The sequence below is a fragment of the Drosophila simulans genome, chromosome 4 (assembly GCF_016746395.2).
Source record: "Drosophila simulans strain w501 chromosome 4, Prin_Dsim_3.1, whole genome shotgun sequence".
NCBI lineage: Eukaryota > Metazoa > Arthropoda > Insecta > Diptera > Drosophilidae > Drosophila > Drosophila simulans.
In genome coordinates this window covers 785,139-807,349 of record NC_052524.2, presented here as the reverse complement: position 1 = coordinate 807,349, position 22,211 = coordinate 785,139, and the positions used below count along the sequence as shown (strand labels likewise).

General features: G+C 35.5%; 2 protein-coding genes across 11 annotated transcripts in view; both read left to right on the top strand.

Moving 5' to 3' along the window:
- The window catches only part of LOC6724731 (protein unc-13 homolog A), a 32,876-nt gene extending 24,314 nt beyond the window's left edge, over positions 1-8,562 (top strand). For all 8 annotated transcript variants that reach the window (XM_016180553.3, XM_016180558.3, XM_016180556.3 and 5 more), the window contains 14 exons: positions 663-987; positions 1,071-1,343; positions 1,406-1,564; positions 1,617-1,742; positions 2,293-2,460; positions 2,519-2,800; positions 5,076-5,297; positions 5,383-5,549; positions 5,617-5,908; positions 5,970-6,327; positions 7,245-7,343; positions 7,410-7,572; positions 7,639-7,765; positions 7,831-8,562. In XM_016180553.3, the coding sequence (XP_016037371.1) occupies positions 663-987; positions 1,071-1,343; positions 1,406-1,564; positions 1,617-1,742; positions 2,293-2,460; positions 2,519-2,800; positions 5,076-5,297; positions 5,383-5,549; positions 5,617-5,908; positions 5,970-6,327; positions 7,245-7,343; positions 7,410-7,572; positions 7,639-7,765; positions 7,831-7,992 (2,923 nt within the window). In that variant the 3' untranslated portion in view covers positions 7,993-8,562. The remainder of the gene's footprint in view (positions 1-662; positions 988-1,070; positions 1,344-1,405; positions 1,565-1,616; positions 1,743-2,292; positions 2,461-2,518; positions 2,801-5,075; positions 5,298-5,382; positions 5,550-5,616; positions 5,909-5,969; positions 6,328-7,244; positions 7,344-7,409; positions 7,573-7,638; positions 7,766-7,830) is intronic.
- Positions 8,563-11,732: 3,170 nt separating this feature from the next.
- On the top strand, positions 11,733-21,179 carry LOC6724730 (GIGYF family protein Gyf). 3 transcript variants are annotated; one of them, XM_039296189.2, is made up of 9 exons: positions 11,733-11,822; positions 12,524-12,887; positions 12,946-13,116; positions 13,177-13,471; positions 15,182-17,785; positions 18,130-19,083; positions 19,142-19,216; positions 20,758-20,912; positions 20,963-21,179. In XM_039296189.2, the coding sequence occupies exons 2-9, from the start codon at positions 12,546-12,548 to the stop codon at positions 21,086-21,088; spliced, it is 4,722 nt and encodes a 1,573-aa protein (XP_039152123.1). In that variant the 5' UTR covers positions 11,733-11,822; positions 12,524-12,545; the 3' UTR covers positions 21,089-21,179. The 3 variants fall into 3 exon arrangements, with proteins under 3 accessions (XP_039152123.1, XP_039152124.1, XP_039152122.1); XM_039296190.2 differs by having other exon boundaries at positions 11,748-11,828; XM_039296188.2 differs by having other exon boundaries at positions 11,767-12,282.
- The last annotated feature ends 1,032 nt before the right edge of the window (positions 21,180-22,211 follow it).

The following is a 22,211-nucleotide window of genomic DNA, read 5'->3' as shown; positions in this document are numbered from 1 at the left end:
GGAACCCTGATTTGTTTTTTGAATAGGGCAAAACCATAGCGTAGCAATTTTTTTTATCGTTATAACCGATACTGTTAGGTGGTGGAAGGGTGAAAAACATTTAACAAAAAGAAGAAACCGAAGGTGTTTCGAAAGAAATTTCCTAACAAATTTCTGTAATAAAAAGGGACTCTTGAAAGTCAGTTAAAAAACAAATAAAACAAACTTTCTGACAACTTTTTAGATGTAGTTAATGTTTACAATATAGAAAATTAAATCGTTGAAATTTTACACAACTTTTGAAAAATTACCATTAGGAAGACTTACAAGAAGATCCAAGATTCTTACCCTATGATTTTAAAGTAAGATGATATGGATCTTTGGGATGAGTAAAAGGTGCTACTCTAGAAAAGAAAACACGTGTTACGAAGCATAGGTCCAGTAAGTGAATTTCGAACACGAATAACTTGCGACAACGATATATAACACGTCTGTCCCTATCAGACAGCTCTGTAAGCGCAATTAATTAAATGCCAAGGAATTACAAGCCGGTCACCGTTTTACAATTTTCTTGAATTTATAATATACATTTTACCAAATTATTGCAAATATTCAAATTATAATAAGGTGTTTCCAAATGTTGTATTACTATAATAAATAAATTATTGTTTATTGGGATGTAGCGAGTGTCACAACTCCTCTGACCGCATTAAAGTTCGTGTTTGGGACGAAGACAATGACCTAAAGTCGAAGCTGCGTCAGAAGTTAACTCGAGAGTCGGACGACTTTTTGGGACAAACAATTATCGAGGTTCGTACTCTTTCCGGTGAAATGGATGTATGGTACAACTTGGAGAAGCGCACAGATAAATCGGCCGTGTCAGGCGCGATACGGCTTCACATATCTGTTGAAATAAAGGGCGAGGAAAAAGTAGCTCCTTACCATGTACAATATACCTGTTTACACGAGAACCTCTTTCATTATCTTTGTGAAGAAAATACTGGAATGGTAAGTAATAATCTATTAGAGTAATCTATTAATTATAAAGTTTTTGTCTACCACATGTAATGCAAATTGAATCGAAATTAAAGGTCAAGTTGCCAACTCAAAAAGGGGACGATGCTTGGAAGTTGTATTTTGATGAAATACCCGAAGAGATTGTCGACGAGTTTTCTATGCGTTATGGAATTGAGAATATTTATCAAGCTATGACACATTTCCACTGCTTATCCGCTAAATACCTATGTCCTGGGGTGCCCGCTGTAATGAGTACCCTATTGGCAAACATAAATGCTTATTATGCTCATACGACTGCTTCGTCAGCTGTATCGGCCAGTGATAGATTTGCTGCCAGCAATTTTGGGGTAATCAATGAATTAATATTAGTAATTATACTAATTTAAAACGGTAACCTATTGTTTCTTAGAAAGAAAAATTTGTTAAGTTGCTGGACCAGTTGCACAACTCACTGAGGATCGATTTGTCAATGTACAGAAATAACTTTCCTGCATCGAGTCCAGAAAAGCTAATGGATCTAAAATCTACAGTCGATTTATTGACCAGCATAACATTTTTCCGCATGAAGGTAATTTAATATAAAAAATATATACTAATTAATTATATATTTACCAACCTAGGTACAAGAGCTATCCAGCCCGCCGAGAGCAAGTACAGTAGTCAAGGATTGTGTTAAAGCATGCCTTAGATCCACTTATCAATTTTTATTTGAAAATTGTTATGAACTCTACAACAGAGAATTTCAGGTAAAAATTTATAAAATATGTCGGTAAGCATAAAATATAATATAATTTAAAAATTTAAATAATTTTAAAAGTGCAGACAATGCCGTTCGTAGGCCTTTCGTATGTGGTCCGTAGTAATGGCCAGAATATAAAACGGTTATTATTTTCGAATAATTTAATAACGCCATAGTCGAGTGTTTCGCCTATCACACCAAATTTCAAAATATTTTGGGTATAGAAATTGGTAAGAACACTAATAAAATCTGTAATTTGAAAAAACAGGCCATTAAATAGTGTACTTATAAAACATAGCATGGAGCGGTTTAGAATTAAGTTAATATTTTAACTAATATAAATATATTGTTTTTTGTTTTCGGTCTTTTTCTAAAACATATTTAAATCAAAAATAGAGCATAGAAAAGTTGGGGCGTTAGGGAACGTTTAGCTAGGTGAAGATTGTACATTATGTACCTATAATGCTATGATAACTATTATTTGCAGGTAGATATAATCCTTCCCTTAAAAAAAAACGTATTATTTATTAAACAACTTGTTGTCTTACAAAACATAGGTTGATCCCAACGAAGCAAAACGTGCCCCAGATGATCATGAACCCAAGCTTGATAGCGTCGACTTTTGGCATAAGCTAATAGCTTTAATCGTATCGGTAATAGATGAAGACAAAAACAGTTACGGAACGGTTTTAAATCAATTTCCCCAAGAGCTAAATATTGGACAGGTAAACTTATTTTTGTTGCTAGTGAGAATACAAATTTTACCTTAATGCACGTATGCAGTTATCAGCATCTTCAATGTGGCATCTCTTTGCTGTGGACATGAAGTACGCCCTCGAGGAGCATGAGCAGCATCGTCTGTGCAAGTCATCGGCTTATATGAACCTTCATTTTCGAGTTAAGTGGCTATATAGTAACTACGTCAAAGAGGTGCCTCCCTACAAAGGAGCGGTTCCCGATTACCCAGCATGGTTCGAGCCTTTTGTGATGCAGTGGCTGAATGAAAATGACGATGTGTCATTGGAATACCTTCATGGCGCATTTAAGAGGGATAAAAAAGACGGGGTAAGACTGATAAAAATCTTTCGTTACGTTAAAGAGACCTGCTCGAGAACGCATCTCATAAAGATATGAGATTTATTTATTACTTAATTTTAAGTTCTTTTATCATTTGGGGAATAGTTGGGTGCTATTTGTGCAGAATCTCCCAATAATTTACTTGTTACGTTTTATGTTAATTATAACCATATCTCTTTCATTCACCATCATGGAAAAAAAGTTTAATTTTTGAGTTTTCTGAGTGCGAGATATGATTTCCTAAGTGCCTAAGCCTGATATATAACTATATTGATGCAAGTCAAGTCAAGTCAAAAGCTTAGGTCTTGCACATACACGATGTTACTCGTAGAGTAAAAGGGTATATTAGTTTCGTTAAAAAGTATGCAACAGGCATATGGAAGCGTTTCGGACCAGGATCAATAGCCGAGTCAAAATGGCCATGTCCGTCTGTCCGTATAAACGCCTCGATCTCAGGAACTATAAAAGAGCCGCTTCCAGAGATATAGACGCAGCGCTAGTTTGTTTCCAAAGGTTGCCACGCCCACTCTAACGCCACCCAAAACTGCTACACCCACACTTTTGAAATTTGTTTGATAGTTTTTTTGGTCTTCATTTATATCGATTTGCCAAAAAATGCTTAAAACGCCCACACTAACAACCACAAACCGCCGAAAACTGCCACGCCCATACTTTTAAAATGTGTTTTGAAATTTCTTCGTTTTATTGTTCGTCTTGCCAATTTCTGTCGGTATACCAAAAACACTACACGCCCCCTTTACACCTAAAAAATGCCCAAAACGAACACGCCCACACTTCTGAACAATTTGAAACTATTTTTTCTCATTTTATTTATTTTATTTATGAAATTTCGCGTTCTTATTTCCACTATTTGAGTAACGGGTATCTGATAGTTATATAATTATAATATAATATATAATTATAATATAATAATTATATAATTATAATTATTTTAATATTTTCAAATTGGCTGATCTAACAGCTGGTAGGAAATCCCTCAACCGATGAGGATATCACCTATACACTTGCTTTTTCTTAGTTCACTTTACTTACTTTACTTAATTTACTTACTTAACTTATTACTTTACTTACTTTACTTACCTTACTTACTTTACTTACTTTACTTACCTTACTTACTTTACTTACTTTACTTACTTTACTTACTTTACTTACCTTACTTACTTTACTTACTTTACTTACTTTACTTACCTTACTTACTTTACTTACTTTACTTACTTTACTTACTTTACTTACTTTACTTACTTTACTTACTTTACTTACTTTACTTACTTTACTTACTTTACTTACCTTACTTACTTTACTTACTTTACTTACCTTACTTACTTTACTTACTTTACTTACTTTACTTACTTTACTTACTTTACTTACTTTACTTACTTTACTTTACTTACTTTACTTACTTTACTTACTTTACTTACTTTACTTACTTTACTTACTTTACTTACTTTACTTACTTTACTTACTTTACTTACTTTACTTACTTTACTTACTTTACTTACTTTACTTACTTTACTTACTTTACTTACTTTACTTACTTTACTTACTTTACTTACTTTACTTACTTTACTTACTTTACTTACTTTACTTTACTTACTTTACTTACTTTACTTACTTTACTTACTTTACTTACTTTACTTACTTTACTTACTTTACTTACTTTACTTACTTTACTTACTTTACTTACTTTACTTACTTTACTTACTTTACTTACTTTACTTACTTTACTTACTTTACTTACTTTACTTACTTTACTTACTTTACTTACTTTACTTACTTTACTTACTTTACTTACTTTACTTACTTTACTTACTTTACTTACTTTACTTACTTTACTTACTTTACTTACTTTACTTACTTTACTTACTTTACTTACTTTACTTACTTTACTTACTTTACTTACTTTACTTACTTTACTTACTTTACTTACTTTACTTACTTTACTTACTTTACTTACTTTACTTACTTTTTTTTTTTTTACTTACTTTACTTACTTTACTTACTTTACTTACTTTACTTACTTTACTTACTTTACTTACTTTACTTACTTTACTTACTTTACTTACTTTACTTACTTTACTTACTTTACTTACTTTACTTACTTTACTTACTTTACTTACTTTACTTACTTTACTAACTAGTATTTTCAGCGCATGAATATTTTGTTTACTTAAGCAGGTCTTTGAATAATAAAATGCATATTATAAACAGTTCCGAAATTAAAACTATTTACATTGTATTGTAGTTTCAAAAGAGCAGCGAGCACGCGCTTTTTTCAAATTCTGTAGTCGACGTTTTTACGCAATTGACGCAATGTTTCGATGTTGTTAGCAAACTCGAGTGTCCTGATCCAGAAATTTGGAAACGTTACATGAGGCGTTTTGCTAAAACAATCGTAAAAGTGCTAATAGCCTATGCGGATATTGTGAAACTTGAGTTTCCAGAGCATATGAAGGATGAAAGAATTGTGAGTTGAAAAATAATTCCAGTTTTATTTAGATGACATGTATCCATTACGATTATGCCCCCATTTTTCCCCTCTGCGGTAATAGGCTTGCATACTTATGAACAACATTCAGCAACTAAGGGTGCAGCTAGAAAAAATGTTTGAGTCTATGGGTGGGGATAAGCTAGAGGAAGATGCAGCCAATATTTTGAAAGAACTACAGCAAAATCTTAACTCTGCGTTGGACGACTTAGCTTCACAATTCGCTATCAGGTTAGTTTCACTGGACATCAAGGTTACAATACAGAACAAAATATATTTTTAAATTAAACATTTTTAGTTTGGAGCCACGAATAACTCAATCAGTGCGAGAACTTGGAGACATGCTGCTTTCTATTAAGGGAGGCAGTGGAACCCTTGCTGCTGGTAATCTTGCAGCTCAAAGGAACGCGGTCGCCGTTGAGGCCGATGAAGTTTTAAGGCCGCTTATGGATTTACTTGATGGCTCTTTAACTCTCTATGCGCAATCATGTGAAAAAACCGTGCTAAAGAGGTTACTAAAGGAGTTATGGAAGATCGTAATGCGAATATTAGAGAAAACAATTGTTTTACCACCTATGACTGATAAAACTGTTCGTTATATAACTCTATGGAATTTAATGTAATGTAACTAATATCTACTTTTTTAAATAGATGATGTTTAAACACCTTACTGACAATGCAAAAAACTTGGCATCCAATGCAAAAATTGAAGACATGGGTCGTTTGTTCAAGTCACATATGGCAGGAAAACAGGATGTTAAGAGTGCTCTGAGCGGGGTAATGGACATATCAAAAGAAGTTGAAAAAAACTTGTCACCCAAGCAATGCGCAGTGCTTGACGTTGCATTAGATACAATAAAACAATACTTTCACGCGGGTGGCAATGGACTGAAAAAGACATTTCTCGAAAAGTCGCCCGAGCTTCAGAGTTTACGTTACGCACTCAGTTTATATACACAAATGACCGACACACTAATCAAAACCTTTATATCTAGCCAAGTTCACGAAGGTAAGTGAAACATTAAGTGATCCTGCATAATGACTGTTGGCATTTTTTTTCTAAAACTCTTTTATTTTTAAAATTTTTACAATTTTTGGTAATACATTAATTACGTTGTTAATTCTGGGAATGCGTCATCAACTTCCACGTTAGGGTTAAGAAAGTTTAGGATTCTTATTTTATTTTTTATTTGAGAATGTATTTTGCCTTTTTTTATGGGTAAACAAAGATATTTTGACCACGTCTACCCTTTGGCTCATAATCCGCCGCCAGCTGTCATACCAAAGACATTACCATTTTTTGCAAACTCACAAGCGTATTTGTGATCAAGCGTACTCTAAACCATTTCACAATGCATCGCTGCATCGGCGACTTCTCTACACAGCAGATCCCAAAAGAAACCTAGTCAAGGGGAAGGGGCATTTGCCAACGATTTTTTTCTGAGAGACACGGCCTCTTTTTGCGGATTCATGTGCGATTTAGTTTTTGTGTGTATGAACGTATGAGATGATGTTTAAATGCTTGTCTTAGTGATAAATCGCAGGATAATCCGCTTTATAAATTTCGCTGGCTTTCATACAAATTGACTGATCAATATATACTTCAGGAATGCCACCGCATTATATGTAATTTTATAAACATTGGTTTTGCATCTGAGGGAGCCAAAAATCATGCTTACTTCGCCCGTACTCACCTTAGGGATTTATTGTTCCATACTTTTAAAAATGCTTTAATTTCTTAACCCTAAAAATTCTGTCACGCTTTGATGTTTAATAAATAGTATTTAAATGAAAATTTGTGTCGATATTTCAAAAGAAATTTATAATTTCACCCTCTCATTCGCAAAAGCTGATTATCGGGTATCTGAATGTCTAGGAACTCATATATCTTGTTAATTCTATTTTGTTTTCATTACTTATATGTAGTCGATCTAGAAAACTCAGAGGAAAGTGTCGGGGAAATATCCGTACAAATAGACTTATTTTCCCATCCAGGCACCGGTGAACATAAAGTAAACGTGAAAGGTGAGTTCAAAATATTGTCATTATATATACATATACACATATATGACATTACATTTTTACCTTTAGTTGTTGCGGCTAATGACCTTAAATGGCAAATACCATCGGGTATGTTCAGACCATTTGTTGACATTAATTTAATAGGACCGCACCTGCAAGAAAAAAAAAGAAAGTTCGCTACAAAGTCGAAGTCTAACAACTGGTCGCCTAAATACAACGAATCTTTCAGCTTGTAAGACCCTTTATCAAAAGTTAAAAAGTAAAACATAATTTTCATAATATATTTTACTTATACCAGTACCATTGGAAATGAGGAGCAGCTGGACTTCTTTGAATTGCACATTTGCGTTAAGGACTATTGTTTTGCTCGTGATGACCGACTTGTAGGCGTGGCTGTAATTCCATTAAAAGATATATCGGAAAAGGTATGCAGTTCTAATAAAATCTTACGAAAGTAATAATGTACATTTATCTCTATTATAAATAATAGGGATCCGTCGCATGCTGGCTACCCTTAATGAGACGAATTGAAATGGACGAAACAGGCTGGACCATTTTAAGAATTTTGTCACAGCGAAATAATGATGAAGTGGCCAAGGAATTTGTCAAGCTGAAATCGGAAATACGGCAGGAGCCAACCATGGGCACATAAATCGGGCACCTCGTACTACAAAATCCTCAAAACTCCTACAATATTAAATACAACATAACATTGTTTAATTTGACAAAACAACTTTATTTGAATTTATTTTTTATAGAGGTTTTTATTACAAGAAATCCTAGGCAACAATGCAAATAGAAGAAATCATATGAATATAAATATATATCTAAAAACCTAAAGTATGATAAATAATATGTATGTCTGGTCAGGTATACAAAAATAATACGTTTATTACGTTAAAAATGTATGTTTTAAGCAATTTTAAAATGCGCACTCACACACTTTCAAAAAATATTCTACTATTTCTGTCTTTAGGCGCTTGTACATTTGTACATAATGCAGGGCAGACACTGAATTTGTTATTTTTAAATTCATTATCATCTGTACATTCTAAACTCACAACACGCACATTCCTATTTATGTAAATAAGTACCTGTATAATAATTAATTGGTAATTCTTGAAAACATTTGTTAAAGATTCTTCACAGAAGTCCATGTGAATCTTTATTTTTTTCTATTGCAATAAAATAAAGTATATTACGTAAATCGTGGAAATAATAATCAACATGTTAAGATGACCCTTAACCAAACCTCTACATGTGGATGGTCTTCACAGTATGAAAGTAATCTCTTTTTTTTTACATCAATAAATTAAATTTTCCAATTTGTTGACTCACAAAATTTAAAGACTTCAAGCATTCGTTTCTAGTGATCCTGATCTCGGCAGAGGCTAAATAATTACATATAAACCTTCTTAACTAGCTCTGGTGGCGTATAATAGTATAATAATAGATGCAGACACTAGCTTAGATTTGGTAGAGCCGGTAGCTTATCCAAAAGGACGAGAAGTCTCATAAATCGTATGGCACATTGGCACATAATACTTGAAGAAGTCTTGGTTTTATCCTTGCTGAGGGTAAATGCTAACCCAATGAGTGTGAGAATGATGATCCAGAGCAGATAACAGCTGTGTCATCAACAGAGATCGATGTTGTGCAATGGATTAAAGTTGGGAAATCGGAGGTATAGATATTATACAATATTGAGGATAAGCATGAGCCTTGGGGACAACCGGCGGGAATATTTACTGTCGTGGATGTGGCTTTTCATAAATGGACAACAAAGGATCTGTTTTCTAGGAAATTGGGTACAATTTTGATGACCGCTGGGTGAAAATTTAAACATAACATTTTATGGATTATGAGTCAAAGGCGTCTTTAATGTCTAACAGGACCATACCAGTTTAGTTGGAACGAAGAAAGTTGTTTTTGATAATTTTTTTAATTCTAATTAGTGTGTTGTGCTCGCTACGGAAACCAAAAATATTATGGGATTCAATGAATAGGGTTAGCTTTTCTTTTATTACTTTCTCGTATTTACCTTATTTGGGAAAGTAGGCTAATAGGTCTATATGTGCACAAAGAATCTGCCGGCCTGTTTAGCTTTTAAATTGGGATAACTTTTGCACATTTCCAAGTAAACGGAAAATAGCAAAGGTCCAAGCATTTATAAGTCACACAGGTCAGAAATTTTACTCCTTTTAAGGGAAGTGCTTTCAGACCATTATTATCAATCCTATCACTACCCGGGGAGTTATTATTTATTAGCTTTTTAATGAATTCTTTTATGACGCCATAACTGACATGGGTGTCATTTTGGTACGAAGTTGGCAACTGTGTTAATGCACGTTGACGCATCTACGGCATTTTTAGTTAAAGGGTCACGAAGGCCTGCAGATAAGCTGTGATTTATACGAAAAGATTGAGCTAGGGCCTCAGCCATTTCTATATCGTATTGTTGTTTGATATTAAGGTTGCAATGTTCCTCTGTTTCTTCCTGATGATTTTGGAAAGTTTACAAATGGGGGAAAAACCTTTATCTAGGGATGAGAGAGCGATATTCCAGGACTTATTTCGAAAGTCGAGTAACGCTTTTGTAACTAGTTTGTTAAGCCACTTGAAGAGTATAAGATCTGTATACTGTCTATATCTTAGCCAGTTTCGCCTCCGAACATTTCTGCTTATTATGAGGCTAAGGATATTCTGAGGCAATGGTTTAGGGGAGAATTTAATTCGTTTTTTAGGAATACTAAAATCTTGAGCATCGCGGAAGACTTCGCAAAAGACATTTATCATAGCATCAATATCATGTGGGGTGGATAAAGTATTTGGATCAATATGAGATCTATTATAGAAGAGGGAAAACTTTTTCCAATTGATTTTCTTTATGTCAAAGCAAGCGAAGATATCAGTAAGTGGCAAGTCATTAATAATTAGTTCTAGGACCACTGGTAACTTAATAACTTGCATTCTTTACCTATAAAAGATAGGAAAATAATAGGCGCGTTCCCACGGGGAATGAGTAATGACATGCAGTGTCATTGTTTAAAAACAACTTTAGAGTAATGAAATGCTTAAGCAAAAATAGTAGCAAATATTTATATGTATAGTTATACCCGTTACTCGTAGATTCGTTGAAAAGTATGTAAGAGGCGGAAGAAAGCTTTTCCGACTATATGAAGTATATATATTCTTGATCAGGATCAATTGTCCGTCTGTCCGTATGAACGTCGACATCTCAGGAATTATAAAAGCTAGAAGGTTGAGATTAAGCATACAGATTCTAAAGACAAAGCGCAAGAGTGTTGCCACGATTTGAATTTCTAATTTCTATCAATTTGAAAACAAAAATTTTTGCCAGCAGCTACAACGGAGTATTTTACAACACTATTTAAGTGTAGCAATTATTTCGAAATCATCTGACCCAATACAAAACTTAACTAACGATTTCTATTCCGCAAAACTGCACCAGACAAAAAATATTTATTTATTGGTTTAAATGATTTTCATAGCAAATTCTCGAGGCATCCGAGCAGGAGACTGCTCAGTATCCACACCGAAGGCACCAGGAAGAAGTCGAAATTTCATGTCATAAAACATAACGGTAATAGGACAATCTAACATTCCGTAGAGTTTAAATACAATAGTTAAATATCACAGCAAACGTTACTCATAAGTATTATATTTAAGTGTAGTTCTACCATAAAAGAATAAAACGAAATTATTCGGATTCGTTTTTGATGTACTTTTTAGATTGTCAGATTTTTGGCCTTTCCCCTTCTTAGGTTTTACTAATAGTTTTTTAACCATATTATTCCAATACTCGAAGAGTAAATGGGTACACGACATTCGTTGAAAAGTATTGCACAGGTTGAAGGAACCGAAAATAAGCAAAACATGATGATAGCGCGAAAAAAGTTTAGTGATCGTTACTAAGAGAGTGAAACGTGAAAAGAAAAAACGGTATATTCAGCAAATGGAAGAGCGTAAAAGGTAAAGGTACCATTTTAATGTGTTTCTTGCAATAGTAATATGTTTCTTTTATTTTTTTACTTGATAAATATAATTAGGCTTATCAAAAACACCACACTCTTTTAGGAAAACCTTCAGAACGTGAGCATCATGCCTTATTAGCTCTTTTCCTTTCCAATATCTCGGCGTTCATACGTACGCACAGACAGTTATACAAAAGACAAAAGGGATGCGTGACAGCTTGGTTAAAACCAAATCCTGAGACCGAGATGTTCTTACAGACAGACGGATTGACACTCATGTATTCCCTAAATAGAGGTGTTTGATGTTCCAATGTGAAAAAAAGGGTGATGTATGTGTCAGCTAGTAATAGTGGAGTTAGTGTATAAGGAGCATAAAGAGCAAGAATACCCCTATTTTAAATTAAATTGGTTACTTGACATTTCGCAAAACGGCCACGCTGGCCTGCTCTATCTTATGTTGGCGTTGGTATTTTAAGATATCTCGGTGGTACGTGTAAGTTGAATATTTATACGAAATTCAGTTAAAAATTGGTTTGAGGGTGTGCAGTTATAGTGGGTCGATTTTATTAAGATTACCAGAAGAATTAACTAAACAATCTTTAAACTCGAACTTACCCGCCCAGTGCGCTAAAGTCACAAAAATGAAACATTTCTACATACATAACTGTGTGTCTGTATGCGTCCAGATACTTAATTTTTTTTGACTTTTTAGTTCTCTGATTTTCAGATGTGATTTTGAAAAGACTATATTTTAAACATGAAATAGCTCGAATCAGACATTCCAATTCTATAAACATGTTAATTATTAAAATTATGTGTGATGTGTGTGCATGTGTATTTCGCGGTCGTGTGTGACAATCAGTTTGATATTTTAGGTTAGGTTTCTGTGTTGCTTTATTTTTTATATTATAATATTTTTCTTTTACTATCCATTCGGTAAAGCACTGGTAAGTTTATTTATATCATTAGTTCTGAAGTAAGCTTTAAAACAAATCCTTAGTTGTACTGTTTGCTTTTAAAAAAGACTTCAGTTTGCTTTATTTATAGAACTTGAACTGTTTGAAAAATAAACAATTGTCCAGCGAATCATAAAGCCATTGGGAGTTTAACAAGAACCACAAAAATTTGATTTCATTGGCTTTCTTACAAATAAATCAAACAAAAACTTTTTTTTGAACTTATTGTCAGCATAACATTAAACAAGAGGCAAATGAAAATGACAGATTCAATGAAATTTGGCCCGGAATGGTTGCGCAATATGTCAGCCGAGCCTTCGAGCTCTATCAGTACCTACAACGTTGGTAATGGAGCTCAAAACAATTCGATTGGAGGGCACAACCTGGGAAACAACACGGCAGCATCCGCTTCCCGTAATCTATTTCCAGAATACCGGTACGGACGCGAGGAAATGCTGTCCTTGTTCGATCGGAACTGCCTACTGCCGCAGATCCTGCCATCGTTCAAAAAGCTCTTCGTGGAAAAGGTTCAGTACCCTCTTGCACTGACACCGAGCTCCGAGGAGGACATCAACCAAAACTCGCTTGGCAATAACGTATGTGAAGTAACTTGACATGATTTTCAGAACATAATTTTATTTACTTTGAAACTAGTCTCGTCCTGCCTGGTTGCAGCGCTCGCCCAGTGGATTTGGTAATGCCTCCCGAGGCTCTGGACGTGGTGGAACAGTCGACCGGGGACGAATGCGCGGAAAATCGGCCTATCATCCAATATACCAACGCCCAAGCGGTCTATATGATGAGAGCTTATCGGTTATATCAAAGGTAATTGAAAATACGGTTTAAATAAGGTAGTACGATTCGTTGCTGATTATTTTATGGCAGGCCGAACGCACATGGAGCGACCGCAACGGAACTGGAGATTCTGCGGCGACCACCACCTCCACTAGTGTTTCTGGTGCTCTAGATTGGAATGAAACGCCAAGCTCAAGTCCTCGAAAAGATTATTCTAATAATCATCGCAACTTGGAAAATTGGCGACGAACACGTAACGAAGATGGATCCGGAGATGGTCCAGCTTCCAGCGGTTCCATCGGCGGACCCGAAATTGCTGGTTGGCGGAGCGGTGTCGTCGGTGGAAGTACAAACGCAAGTTTTGGTACCAATAGCCATCGCTGGGGTCAGTCAATTACCTTTATATTATTATTTTTCATTTTCACTTCTACACATATAAACACAATAATACATGTACTGATATCTCATCTCTGTCATGTAAATTTGACTTTCCAAAACTTTACCCAGCCTATATAGTTGCTACAATGCAACACTCTGTTGTAAGGTTTGTGTTTCTTTAAAACGTATTTTAAAAAACATTTTCATAAATATATTCAATTTAACAACAAATATTTTAGTTATAGAAGTATTGTATATGAGAATATTTGAACAAATATGCCAACAGACAAGCTAAAAATCTCTAGTTTATGCTAATTTCTATGCAATGCGTCAGGCCTTTTTTTATTTAATTCTTAACGTACATCGCTGGTAGCTTTAGTATGTTTTTAAAGAATAAATATTTTTTTTTCCAGAATAGACTTGATTTATCAAAGTTGAAAAATAAAAAACGAGCCCATTATAAGTGTTATGTATCAAAGTCTAACTAACTAACAGTTTAAACTATTTAAATATGTGCTTGCGGAACGTTTTGGAAATTTCAAGTTTCCCAAATCTAACAAAATATACTTTTGACAATTTGAAATGGTCGATGATTTGAGGTCGGTATAGACTCTGGGCGTATTCCTGATTTCAAATAAGTATTTAAGTAGGAGTACGGTAAACAAGCAAGGTTAAAATAATAGTTCATGACTAGAAAAACGTAAATGAATATTATTAATTTTTTTATCTGAAAAATGTAAAGAGAAAAGAGAGATAAGCTGAGAAAACAGAAACACCTTTGGCCAATGATAAGCTTAAGTAACAAAAACCCGGAAACAATCTTTGTGGGTATTGTGAAACTTGAATAAGGATATGTCTAATTATATTTGCTTGTCCACTTTTTTACTATGTTGGTTTACCAAAGAGAAAATTAAAAAAAACATAAAAAATCAACACAGCAGCCAATCGGATTGCTTATTTCGCAACGTCGAAGATGTCAAAATATTACATATGTATACCAAGTCTAAAAAAGTGATAATTCCGAAACTGTAAACATTTAGATTAACGGATATGTACGTGTAACTTAAAAATGTATTCAAAATGTGTGAAATCAGATTAGGAAGCCAACATTCAAGTTTCTTGCTACTTACGTGAACAGTCTTTCGTTTCTTTGTTTGTACGAATTTTGTTAGGCTTTCGGAATTTAATTTAAATTCTATTTTTAAGTTATTTAAAATTGGTCTTTTTCATTTTGGGAGTGAAGTGAACAGTTAGATACTGATGTCAACAGACGATCGAAATAAATGTATGAACATGTTAAGGGTGCATTCCCGACCCTATGTCCGAACCACATAATTATTTTATGAACAAACTTTCACGCTTTGATAAAATATACTTCTTCACCCGGTAATCTTCTATCGAAGCTTGGATACTATAATAAATTGTATATATAATGTATTTATAAAGTTTCTGTCGTGTACAGTGATTAAGAGATAGTGTCACTGCCGCTATGTGGATCAGGTGTACAATCTTTGACATATTCGCTTTCCTAATTGCATATCTGAATATCGTTTGCATTTCTACTATCTAACTAAATGGGTAATCGTTTTGCGATAGCTCGACTATAACGGTTTTCTGTTTAGTAGTTAACACATTTGCTAGGAAGATGAACCAAGTTAAAATTTAAATACTCAAAATTTTTGATCAACAGTATAGAACTTTTTTAAATTTTTTTTAGGAAGATCTACAAGCTGGCGTGATGAAGATCCTAGCGTCGACAATGCAGCGAGTTTACAACGCTCAATTTCAACAGTTGGGACTTTAGGTACAGATCGAGACCGGACTGGAAACAGTAAAGGATCTGGGATGGGAGCTGCAGAGGCAGGAGGGAGTATATCACACCCACGGTTGTCGAGTTCTAAAATATCCCAATTATGGACTGTTAATAATGCAGTCGGTGTTGATGTCGACGAAAATCTACCCGAATGGGCAATGGAAAATCCATCAAAATTGGGTGGCAGTTTTGATGCTAGTGGAGCCTTTCATGGAGATACCGATCTAAAACCTAACAAAAGTTCGCATAATACTTTAAAAACCAAAAGCTTAGACTCCTATGACGATGTGAAAAGACCGAAAAGTAAAGACCTGTCTGATGCAGATAGTGGTAACGATATAACTTCAGAAACCTCATTAACGAAAGATTCCAATACAATAGCTGTGCAAGATGAAGTTGAAAGCAGTTTATCCCCAATAAGCTCAACAACGACAAAGGAAGTGATCCATGGAGATATTTCAGATCGGATTAAAGAGGTCGCCGATGAAGTAGAAAAACTTATAATGGATGATGATCATAAAATCTCGTCGAATCGAAGCCAACATCAAAATCATGACGGGTTTACAGCTGCACTAAACGTGAAACCGAGTGTTACAGGAGTGCAACGGCAAGCACCTTCCACCATGCCTATACAAATTGCCACTACAATTACAGATGTCGCTCCTCCATCCCATCAGCATCCAGTTGTGCCGTTTTCGGATCATGAGACTCTGCAACACCATAACGTGCACCACCTGCCACAATTTCCAATGATACCTACACCGCATATGATTACTCCAAATCTAAACGAATTATGGTTTTATCGGGATCCGCAGTCAAATGTACAGGGGCCGTTCAGTGCCGTTGAGATGACGGAATGGTATCGCGCTGGCTACTTTAATGAGAACCTGTTTGTACGCCGGTACTCTGATAATAGGTTTAGACCGCTGGGAGAGCTTATAAAATTTTGTCATGGTAACATGCCATTTACGCACAGTCACCTACTTCCTTCTCCGATAGAACTAGAGAACATTCCTGTTGGACAAATACCAGCCCCTCTAACGGCGTCACTTTCAATTACACCCCATAAGCCATCACCGATTCCTATCGCACTTTCTGTTGTTGAACAGCAGTTGCAGCAACAAAGAGATGAACAACTAAAGGCAAATGTAACAGCAACAGCTGAATCCTTAAGTGCTGCAATAAAAGGAAGTTTTGGCGGAAATAGCATTACTAATACGTCTCATTTGCTCACAATGCGGTTTCAAATGCTCCAGGATCAGTACATACAGCACCAGGAATACCAAATATTAGCTGAGCTATCCAAAAATGAATGCTTTCAACGCCTTTCTGCTGTCGAGCAAGAAACAGTTGTTCGTGGGAAAGTTCAATTGCTGGGTCTTCCTGAGTATTTGATCAGCTTAAACGGATTAAGCAATTCTTTGTCCGTACTAAACCCCGTTGCCGGTAGACAGTTATACAGTGCAGTGGTAGAGCAAGTCAAGAAGGATCAGCAACATATTTTTGCAAACAACAGCGAGCAGCAACGTTCAGTGGGCAATTTACTTGATGCTAATAATTTCATTCTAAATGCCCAAATAATAAATCAGCAATCGCAGCAAGAGGTAGGTCCCTTGGTATCATCCGTGGATTGCATTATGCAAGGTGGAACTGCAGCTGACCTAAATAAGCCTATTGAAATGCCGAGGAATGAGTTAGACTTAATTAATGAATACAACTTACGAATGCTGTTGCGTGGCCAACCAACAAGTACTCAACAGCAACCACCTGCGCTGCAGAACTCTGCTAACGAAAATAACCCTGGAGTTGATTTCTTAACTGAAACACAATTGTTAGAGCGGCAAAACTTGATGATTCCCATCTGGTTACCCCCTAATAAGCAACAACAAACCGACCAACAATGGACTGAAATGTCTAATGCGGAAGCATCCTTATGGGAAGTGGGCAACTTAAATGAAGAGCGAAATGAAGATCAGCAACTATTAATGCCAAATTCTTCTGAAGCGTGCTTTGCAGATACAGAAAAAGATGTCAAAATTTCACAATTATTTCAAGTTCAATCAGGAAATGTTGTTAGCCACAGCACATCAGGCGAATTAGATCAGACCCCTGAAAATTTAAAAGATTCACATAATCAAAAAATAGTCAAATCCCTTGTTTCCGATATTCAACAGAATCATAATAAGGAACCAAATTCACATCAGCACCAGGCAAAGCAGGCTAACAAGCAGAATCTGAATTCAAAACAGAATGCGGCACAGCCAGCCCTAAAGCCAATTAATAACGAAAATGATCGCAAACGAGAGCAGACAGAAGAAAAAAAAAGGCAACGAGAGGAACGCAAGCGCCAGCAATTGGAAGATGATAAACGTCGGGCGTTAAATGAATCTGAAGAACAGACCCGTCAAATGCAAGAGGAAAAGGAGAGGCAACAGCAAATACAAGCCCAACGTCGAAAGGCATTGTTGGGCAATGCTCATTCTCTATCAGTTCAAAATGGGATGTCAGGTTAGTACTTGAAATTGAATTATAAACTAACATATATATGCAATTTATACCCGCCATTTAATTTGACATAGAATGACTAGAATTCAAACTGTTATTCTACTTTAAACAAGTGGTTTTAAGCTGGTAAATTAAAAAAAACGGAAAATCTGCTCCAAAAATGCCAATGATAGTTTTATTTGACGGAAAAATGGTTTAAAAAAAGTAAAGCTAAAAGCTTTATAAAGAACGTTTACCGTGAGGTAGATTTAAATTTTGGTCTTTTTGCGAGCGAGATGCTTGATATTTGTTTTTAAAACGTAAGATTTCAAATTCTTATTGCCACTGAACCGATGCTTTATTTATAGGAACATTAGCGTCTGCACAAGGCAAGAAGAACGACGATGTCAAAACAGCAGAACCCCCAGTATCCTCGCGCTTGCCGTCTACATCCGTAGCACCTTGGTCTTTTCAGTCGCAAAATTCTATTAGATCGGCGCCTGGTCTGGCAGAAATACAAAAGGCAGAACGTCGAGAGCGTCGCGCAGACCAACAGCGGCATCAAGAGCTATTAGATAAGCAATTGCGTGCCAATGCCGCAGCTGCGGCTGAAGCCAACGATGCTTTGCTTAAATGGCAGTCAACACCAGCGTCGGGCCCCGTAATGAGTCTCGCCGAGATTCAAGCAGAAGAGGCAAGGCGGTTGGCCAATGACCTTGTGGATCAGCAGCGTCGACGAGAACTGGAACATCACCAACAAGCTCCTTTGTCATCAGCGGTTTTGGTTGCGAGTGCAACTTCCAACATCTGGGGTAACGCCAATAAAGCATGGAGTTCGTCCGCTGCTCAATCACTTTCATTAAAAACAAGTCCTGGAACTGGACTGTGGGACGAACCGAACGCATTAGGTTCTAATGGATCTGGAACAAGCGGTACCATATCCGTAACTGCGGCGACAGTCTTGGCAGGAGGATTAAACTCAGCTAATAAAACCATTCTACAAGCTCAAAACAAGTCGTCGGCTTTATTTGCATCGCCTCGAAATTTGCGCAAGAGTCAAACATTGCCAGCCCTTAGTAACCCAGAAAAGTCAAATAAAAATGGACCAGGACAACGGCCAGAAAAACAAAAATTGGCTCAAACTCGTTCAAAAGTTGGACCTGTCTCAGTTGAAGAAAAGGATAGAGAAAGAAAATCGAATGCAAAAAGCCATGTTCAGCAAAGCAGCACCGACCAAGCCATTAGCAAGGTTAATGAGTATGAAAACGAGTTCACTAGCTGGTGCATAAAGAGCCTAGATAATATGTCCGCCAAAGTTGATGGTAAATCTTTGCATAATTGTTATCATTTTAGCTGTATTCATTTTCATTATATTTTTAGTACCCACGTTCGTTGCATTCTTGCAGGACTTGGAAGCGCCATATGAGGTAAAGGACTATGTCCGAATATACCTTGGTAAGTAATAAAAAACATATTTATACCCGTTACTCGTAGAGTAAAAGGGTATACTAGATCCCTTAAGAAGTATGTTACAGACAGAAGAAAGGACCAATAGCCGAGTCGATCTGGCCAAGTCCGTCTGTGTGAACGTCAGGATCTTAGGAACTATAATAGCTAGAAGGTTGAGATTAAGCATAAAGATTCTAGAGACGTAGACGTAACGGAAGTTTGTTGACCCATGCTACCACGCTCACAAACCGCACAAAACTACCACTCCCACACTTCTGCAAAATGTTTTGATATAATTTCATATTTATATTAGTTTTGTAAATTTCTATCGATTTGCCAAAAACTTCTTACCACGCCCACAAATCGACCAAAATTGATACGCCCACACTTTTGAAAAGCGTTTTCATATTTTTTCATATTTTTATTATTATAAATAAATCTTGGTTAATACAAGAGCTAAAAAAAGGCATTGTTAAGTTAAGGACGATAATTTTTTAACCTGTTTCTCGTAGAGTAAATTGGTAAACTAGATTTCTGCAAATTTAAGCAACGTCAAGTCCTTGATTCGGATTACTAGACGAGTCGATTTAGACATTTTGTCTGCGTCCGGCGAAATGGTTCTATTGAGCATGCAGATTCTAATGAAGTTGGCTTCGAAAGGTTTTCACGCCCGTACTGAAAACGTTTTGATATTTTTAATTTTACTCAGGCATGCTCCGGTAATCGTAAATTTTTCTTTTATATCTTATAAGTAGTATAAGACAGGCAGGTAGCCTATTTCGTTTCACCAACATTATGGTAACCTTCGCGATAACTTTTGACAATGTACTTATCGACCCCTTGCCAAATTGAATCTTTTTGTTGTCAGAAATATATTTTTTATAAAATAACTAAGTTGCTGTATGATCGTGTGGTGAATTGGAATAAACATCAATTAGACCACTAAGTGAACTATTTTTTCCCCTTAGTAAATAAGATCTGAAATGATATAAAACAGAGAGAATGCTACGATCGAGTTCCCCGAATATCAGATCCCAATGTCAATGGATATTGGGAAGAAAATGAGATTTCAATTTAAAGCTTGTTTAAAAGTCCGGGCGTGACCGGTTTTGCGGCCTTAGGACGTTAGAGTGGGCGTGGCAAAAAAAATCTCGGTTATTGACCCTGATCAAGAATATAATCGAGTATACCCTTTTACTCTATGAGTAACGAGTATAAAAAGGCATTTACTTTTAATTTCGGGCAGACAAAAGTGCCCGCTTTAAAAATCGCAAAACTCCTACGAATTCGAAAACCGGATCACCGACTATGCGATTTCATGTCGAAATCGTAAAATTCTTACGAATTTGATTACCGGAGCATGCCCTATTATTTGTTTTCTCAATGCCAAAATCATTTTGGCAACACCCCCTTTAAAGCCTATAAATCAATTTTTGTTCAGTTAACAAGTATATTGACTAAATAAAAAAGTTACGTTATACAAAATCAAACATTTATTTTAGCCTTCTACAATATATTGGCCTTAATAACCAAGTATAATCTTTTAGGTGATGGGAAAGATTCTTTGGATTTCGCAAAGCAGTTTTTGGAGCGACGTAGCAAATACAAAAGCTTGCAACGTGCCCAAAATGCACACAATGACGATATGTGCAAACCGGCTCCTGCCATTACGCCATCTGCGAATGACTATGCCGACAGCAAGGTACTTTAAGAATATTTATTTAACATCGTATTAATTTAACCATTTTTAAGAGCAAGCAAAAGAAGATTAAAAAGAATAAGATGACTAAGATGGACGCCCGCATTCTTGGGTTTTCAGTAACAGCTGCCGAGGGTCGCATAAATGTTGGCATTCGAGACTATGTCGAAGGACCATAACCACTCCGAAAATGCGATCAAAAACTTAAAATTTTCTATAAAATTTGACATGTTATGAACTGCAGAATTGAAATAAACTTAGGTCACAATATTATGTGCGTTAAATTCTGATTGATATACCTAAATAAATAAATATATATATTATATATATATATATATCCACATACTAATTACTTGAACTCAATCATTCTTACAAATATATTATTTAGCAGTCGAAGCAATATCTATTATACTCGTCAGGGTTGTATTGGAACCCTCCGGCAAAAAACAACAGCACAAGGGTGAGCACTGAGAAATACACATTTGTTGCACCATCCTGTTGGTTCCATTTCCGCCTTTCCCGGCTTTGTCATTGGGCTTAATATTTGTTCGTTGTTGTATAAAATTTGTGCACTCAAAAAGGTATACAGTGCGAAATCAAAGAAATTAACGACTTTTGTCTTTTTCCACTTGAGCGCAAAATAATACAAAATAGTAAAGTTTTCAAATTCTGTTGTTTTTTAACCACTTTGGCACGATTTTCTTTTATTTCGTTTAATACATTTGTAATTTTATGTGCAAGACAAAAAACAAGCTGCAATTGGTTCGTGCTGAAAGTTTTCATTGCGCCAACTTAAATAAAATAGCTGATTTTTTTTCTTCATTCAAAGCTGATCGGTCCTAAGAGCTAATGTCACCATATCTTTATAATTAACTAAACAAGAATTTTATAAAATAGGGGAGACTTTTTCATATGTTGGTTTTTTTCTATAATTCAAGGCGTCGCCAGGGTAGGGCAGGGTGGTGGGAAGCTTTTTGTTTACAAAAGTTGATAATAATTAACAAGAATTGGAGCCAGATTCGGTAATAATATTTAAATTAAAAGCCGGAGAGAGCGCTCGAGTTGAGCTTTCTGGAGATCTGATAACCGTCATGCAGCTTCTGGAAATGCAAACAAGAAATTCGCCCTATTTATTTTTTTTTAATCTCCTTTTTTGATAAATTTATGTTTTAAATTAGAAAAGTTATAAAAACAATTCAAGATCGAAACTTTGTTTAATTTATTAGTTGAAATAATGATATGCTTCATTTTAATACTGTAAAAAGATACTGCTCAGAGTCCCCTGTTAAGTATTTTTACGTA